Raw genomic sequence first — 6,646 nt, 5'->3', positions numbered from 1 at the left:
ACCAGTCGAGCTAGTAGGGGAGGGTTCGGTCGGGTTTTTGTAGGCCGCGATGACCGATGAACCGCCACTAATTATAAAGGAGTAGACTTTTCAAAGCCGAGTTTTCCCACCAAGAAGTCGTCTAAAAGCACTTCGCAGTTTTCCTCCTTGTTATACGGCAGGCCTCTGATGATGATGTCGGCTTTTCTTGAATAACGTTCTGCGAGTAAATCCGATCTGACCCGCTCCCGTCGTTCATCTTGTAATTCCTTCCGCAGCTGCTCGATTTCGTTGTCTTTGTACTCAGCGGCAGATTCCAGCGTGCTAACCCGATCACGTAGTGTTGATAGCTCGGTGGAAAGCCCGTCCACCTTTACATCCAGCGCTAGGATTTGATCCGACAGTTTATCTCCGACAGTTTTGAGTTGTACGCCTAGAGTTTCCTGTTGTAATTTCGACTGCTCTGAAATGAAATTGGCCAAAGGCTGAAGTTCGGGAGGTAGAGATGCCATGTTCGTCATGTTGCCCACAGTCGCCATTTTCGGGGTTTTGGGAGGGGGGCGCTGAGTCACGTTTGGACTGCTGTTCTTTCCGCTGCTGGAGCCCCTAGTACGTTTGCTTGGCTTTCCCATGCAGGTTAAAAGTCTCCCCAGAGTCACAATACACTACTCGTGTTGAAATATGGACGGTGAAGAAGTTAGGCGTAAGAAAAGAAATGGATTGTTGGAGCCGCCTGTTACACGCCCTACGTGTCCGCCGCCATCTTGGTTTTCCTCTTCAGTTGTGTTTATTTCCAATATTTCAACATTCATAAGCCTATAATTGAGAGCATGTTTATTCCCAGGATGGTCAAACGGCGGAGGACATCGCTGCAGATGAGGACACACGTGACGCTGATCCGGAGAACAAAGATGAGAAAGACCGAATTTCCCGTGGTAGAAAAGAAATACTGAAGCTCCTCCGACAACAGAATAATGTGAGACGCTTCAAAACCTACGTAATGCAAAATCAAAAAGCATTATATCTAAAGAATATGATTGAGATGACTGTATATTTCTTGTCAAACAATTCGGTTCACAAACAACTGCTGATATCAAACTACAATTTGAAGATGATATAAACTTGTTTTTAAGTTCCCCTGCTACGCATGCTAGTATTTGAATTTTTGTATTCTGCTTGGCAGGCTGAAGAGAGATGCATTTTATGACTTATGACTATCATAAGAATTGCGTAGAAGCATTTAGCTACAAGCGCAGTTTGAGGGCATATGATCTATCTATAGAGACATGTATACATGTCCAAATTCAGCCTAGAAGTGTTTCAGAAAGAATTGTAGAACCGCCCTCATACCAAACTTAACTCACTTTCACGTGTGCGTGTTTACAGGTAGTCTCCACACGTAAGAAGGAATACGATCCTGTACTCGTCCGGTTCTATGAAGAAAGAGGAATGACCGTGGCGAGGAAGGATCACCCGTTGATACAAGAAGCAGCTAAGGAGAGCGGGAAAACTGTTGACCAAGTCATGGTATTACCAAATATATTACACGTCTTACATCCCTATTGACAAGATAGCTCTCTAAGGTCGACTACTATAGTCAATATTATTATCATGGGTGATTTATGAAAATTGTTGTTCATTTCCATAACTTCTCTTCCCCAATCCCCATATGCTATTGGTGGCAATATTAAACAGGATATCTTACATCCAGTCCAACCCCTTTGTCTGTAGCACCCCCCCCCCTTCACAAACCGTCTATCCTCAGTCCCAGACCAGGTCTGACAGTATCTTAGGTCAGGTTCCAGTGTCGAGAATAGGAGGGGACATCCTCTGATTTGGTTGTATCGAGTTATCGCCAGGTCTAGTCAAACATGTCAAATATGATTTTCAGTGATGTGATAGTGCCTGTTCCGCCATACCTGGACTTAAACTTTGACAAGTATACCGTGTTTCATGGAGAAATTTATAGACAACAAAAAATGTAAGGTAGTCATCTACATGTAGACATGCAGACAGATACGTGGGTACAACAATATTGACCTGCGTACAAGACAATAGATGAATCAACTTATTGTCCTTTCAGAACTTCATCGGTAACTACCGTAAGAGTAAAGGCGGCAGTAAGAGGAGACCGCCACCAGACACGATGGAGAGGAAGAGGAGGATCACGGGATATCACGAGTACTACAGGGAACAGCTGCCAAGGAAAAGGGGTGAGTTGAAATGGCAGTTATTATTGTTTACGAAAATGTTTAACTATGACAATTTTAGCAAGATTCAGTCGATCATTTTATTATCCTTTCGAATGCTTTAGTTGTAGTAAATAGAAAGGTAACATTTGTAAATGCAAATAGATAAAGTTTACCTTCACATGGTCTCTCTCTCTCTCTGTATATATAATGCACATGTGTATAAAATGACCAGCCTCTCCAATCTTGCTACAAAATGTAACCGAACACCACATGGTGAGTGCTACAGAACTAGTTACCATGGTGACAGACGTCTGTTTCATGTCATTGACCTTATGTGTTTGGAGAAGAAAAAGACGAAACAGAGCATAAACAATATGTTTTTCTCCTGCTAAGGTAAACATAACAATACTTCATGTGTCACTATTATATAAACGAGGTTCAGATAATCATTTCATTCTCCTTTCGAATGTTTGCAAAGTTCACCCGAACGTATTTCACATATTCAACTTACTACATATTTTGTTACCATAGCATACTGTATGTACAGTCATTTTAGATACAGCGTTAGCATTGCTTACGAAAAGTATTCAAAACATCAACTTTATGGACATCCACTGAACTGCCATATATTGTACGTAAACTGTATGTAACACTTTGTCGTCTTGCATTTTCCTTCAGCCAATCGAGGATTCTCTCTTGCGGGTGCCAATAAGGAAATCGGCGAGAGCTGGAAGAACCTGACTGACGAGGAAAAGGAGGGATACAACAAAGCAGCAGAGAGGAGAAGAGGCAAAGAGACGAAAGTCAAAACTTCGTCAGAAGTGGCGAAAAAGCTGAAACAGCTCGAAAAACTGGTGTGTGTAAGAATGTGAACATGTTCCTGGACACGTAAAGGATTGTTAAAGAGTAATCATCAACAAGAAGTATATAAAATACCATCAACATCCTTTGAGTCAAATTGACAGATATTTACGATCCATTCCTTTGTTATCCCTTATTTGAATCAGAAACAGGTATTTGTATGTAGGTTCCACCCAGTAAATGCAGTATTTGTTGATATCAGTAACTTCTCAACATATGTACATGGAAAATGGATGAAAGTGTCTACAGAATAATATAGTTTATTAGAATTTACTAGATGCCTAAACAATAAATAAGAATTGCGTCCAAGCACGATCATTTCGAACGTAGCAAATGACATATAAAATGCAATTGGAGCATTGTTGTTACTTTAAGTCCGAGGAGCTTGACGAACTTGGTGTGGAGGCTTTGATGGTTACTCTCTACAATGGAAGGATTCGAGCGTTCGGGTCCCAGAAGGATGTGGTAAAGGACGAGACGTTCGGGGGCTACATCGAGAATCAGCTGAAAGCAGCAGAACATCAGCGGAAAGCAGCACAATGTGAGCCAGTCATCTTCTAAATTGGTCATGAAGCATTTCTGTTAACATAGCAAAAATACAAGTACACCAGTGGGCTGTCATTGGCAAACTATATGTAGTGATGTCATTTGGTAACCATTGCTATCTTGATATACATGTATCTGTACAGGCTTAACAATGGATGGACGCCAAAGGGATTCGGACAGAGAGGGCACCACAGGAACGACTGGAGAGAGCCATGACGTAACCGGAAGGCCCGGGAGCAGCACCAGTTCAGCCAGGAAGAGGAGGAAGAAGAACAAAGAGGCACAGCAGGGCAACCAGCAAAATTCCAGTTCTGCTGCCTCTTTACCGTCGGCATCTTCAACACAAGGTAAGCGGTACATTTTGTTACATACAAAGTAACAAATTGGCAGAGATTCTGTAGATCTATGGTATTGTTCATAGGAATTTTCCAACGCAATTTCTATACACCAATGATTAACAGTCTGCTACTGCTAGATACGAATCTTGCCTTGTATGTAGTTATAGTTGTGTATTGCTTCATTTCGCCCACTCCCTTATGTCATGGTGTAATTTGTAACTATCAAAGCCCCCAACACAATTTATACCTCTTACATGAAATGAAGCAGTTGGACGTTTCCAATTTTGGTCCTTATTTTTAAATATCAATTTGGATTTTACCATCATGATGAATATTGACTAAAGGAGGGCATGCCTTATCTTGAACATAGATGTGAATGTAACTATGTATGTAGTAAAATTGATGGATTCCTTTTCCAGTTGAAGTCACTTGCAAAAATGTGTTTTTTGTTTCTCCAGAGTCAGCAGTCACAACAGAAGGACTTCTACCCAGAACAACAGACATACCACACAACACAGGGACTCCTGTACATGTGGTTTTACCAAACAGGGCAACATCTACCCCTGCACGACCAAACACAGGGAATCTTGAACTTCTGGCACAGCAGTCAGCAACACTTACTGATCCACTCAACTCTATCCCTGCATCACCACACAACACAGGGACTCCTGTACAGCTAGCACCACAAACAACTCCAACAGAATCACAGACAGGTTTTCGCTACTTGTACAGATCCAACATGCCTTTTGAACTTATGGTACCGCAAACAACTCAAACAGCATTTGCTGTTCGTCAGGTGCCTACAGGTGTGGACAATTTTAATTCCTTTGGACTCCCCGACAGAACAGCATCACTGAGCCTACCTGCTGCCCTGCCAACATTTCAAATGCAAGGTTGGTACCTGTAGTTGGTTTGGAACATCCATACCTTTGTCAGAAGCTGTTTGACAGACTTTGCCAATATTTTCTTTGTCTCTGCCTTCCTACAACAATTCTGTACATATGGCTCTACATACACTGATTGTTGGTACTGGCTGATACAAGAAGTGTGGTAAGTTTATTTGATATTTACCTTGCCAGCCTAATGTTTCACATTCCACAACAACAGTCCTCGGTATTAGGACCTATTTCATTCAATATTTGAAGTGGAACAACATTGGTCAATGAAACTTTTTAGTCAGTCCTTGGGATGTTCGTTAATCAAAAAATCTATTCCCTGTTAGGAACACCAGCGATGACAACAGGAGGACTCCCACACACGGCACCACAGATCCCCACAGCAGCGAGCTTAGGGACTCCTGTGCCATCCCAGGTGACTCCAACGGTTCGTCAGGCACCTACAGGAGTCGGGCCCACAAGCGAACAGTTTCCTCCCAGTCCGTTAGTATTTGCAGTGCCTCATCATCGATAGATACAACCAGATATCTCAATACATGTACAGACCATTATGGAAGTTGTTGTTCAGTACATATGTTGTAATATGCTCTATCACATAGATAACATATACATAACAATGTATTAAAAAGCATGGATCAAAGTGTGTATCTAGATAAGGCCTTATGAGAGTCCTGAAAAGTGCCACCTTCTATTAAGTCGACAGTATTCAGGTGCAGTACACCTTTACCTGACCTCTTTGTTTACTACCTGTGTGACCTCGCGCACCTGCCTCTGACGTCACTGGTCGCTAGGATACCAGGTCAGGGTGGGGGCACGTCGTACGTGTCAGTAGAAAGTGAAAGAGTTTCTGTGGCATTTTGGGAATTTCCTGCGCCAAAATGTGACTTTTTATACGCGATAAACTATTGACGCTGTGGCAGAAGTGTTGAAGAAGCCGACTGTTGGAACAGGGTACAGTGGAGAGGGTTTGATTCACTCTGTGGACCAGTTTTGTTCGACACCCTGCCTCGGAAGAGAACCATTCAAGCGGCCATGTTGGTATGGACAGAAGTACGATGGATATATTATATTGGTGAACATGAACGACTTAACTATGGCTAACAGACTAAACAGACTGTTTAAGACTTAAAGCTCAGTTTGGGAATGATAAGGATGCTTTATTTGCTGGACCTGCAGATTGCATAGAAAATGGTGAGTAACCATAGTGTTGTACGTATGTTTGTAATGTAATGTAATGTAATGTAAGTTATCCATGTGAAATACAGTTTATTGCTTCAAGTAAAGACACAGTAGATCCGAAGTGATCATTTGTTCTTCAGTGTTTTAGATTTGTAACGAGTAATCAACACCAGGAGTGCGAGGTTGCTTTATGACATGTAGGTTCTAACTTTTGTGAATGACCAAATGTTGATTCACAGTAATATTTTGATATTCTTTTGCCTATTGTACAATACTTTGATCTGTAATAAACTAGATGGCTATACAATGCATTTGTGCACTCCCATATTTTTATCATTTCATGGTAAATTTAGTTAAAAATGAGATAGCTTTGCCTTCTACATATAAAACAAAGTTAATAAGTTAATTAAGTATTTCTTCAGATACTGAAATCTACAAATGCTGTAATGTGCCTAAAACATGACCTGACAGCATTTGAGTGTTGTACTGTAATGATAGTCATTTTTGAACGTAATGCATATCTGTGAATCTTAATCATATACATCAATATCCTATTTTATGTCATTCTTACCAAATTAAAAAAAAATCTGGAACTTTGTAAACCACTATAAAGAATGCTACAACCATGATAGTAATGCAATGCAAGCAGCCTATA

At 41.2% G+C, this 6,646-nt stretch overlaps 1 protein-coding gene across 1 annotated transcript; it reads left to right on the top strand.

Moving 5' to 3' along the window:
• Nucleotides 1–1,371: 1,371 nt before the first annotated feature.
• LOC109477700 (mucin-5AC-like) lies at nucleotides 1,372–6,295 on the top strand. Its single transcript, XM_019779045.1, has 7 exons — nucleotides 1,372–1,506; nucleotides 2,063–2,192; nucleotides 2,850–3,025; nucleotides 3,408–3,573; nucleotides 3,722–3,925; nucleotides 4,375–4,809; nucleotides 5,139–6,295. Exons 1-7 carry the CDS (start codon nucleotides 1,429–1,431, stop codon nucleotides 5,324–5,326), a joined length of 1,377 nt encoding a protein of 458 aa, XP_019634604.1. The 5' UTR covers nucleotides 1,372–1,428; the 3' UTR covers nucleotides 5,327–6,295.
• The last annotated feature ends 351 nt before the right edge of the window (nucleotides 6,296–6,646 follow it).

The sequence above is a fragment of the Branchiostoma belcheri genome, unplaced genomic scaffold (genome assembly GCF_001625305.1).
Source record: "Branchiostoma belcheri isolate BF01 breed outbred unplaced genomic scaffold, Haploidv18h27 scaffold408, whole genome shotgun sequence".
Lineage (NCBI taxonomy): Eukaryota > Metazoa > Chordata > Leptocardii > Amphioxiformes > Branchiostomatidae > Branchiostoma > Branchiostoma belcheri.
The sequence above is the reverse complement of the archived record's forward strand: the minus strand, read 5'-3'. Positions and strand labels throughout refer to the sequence as shown.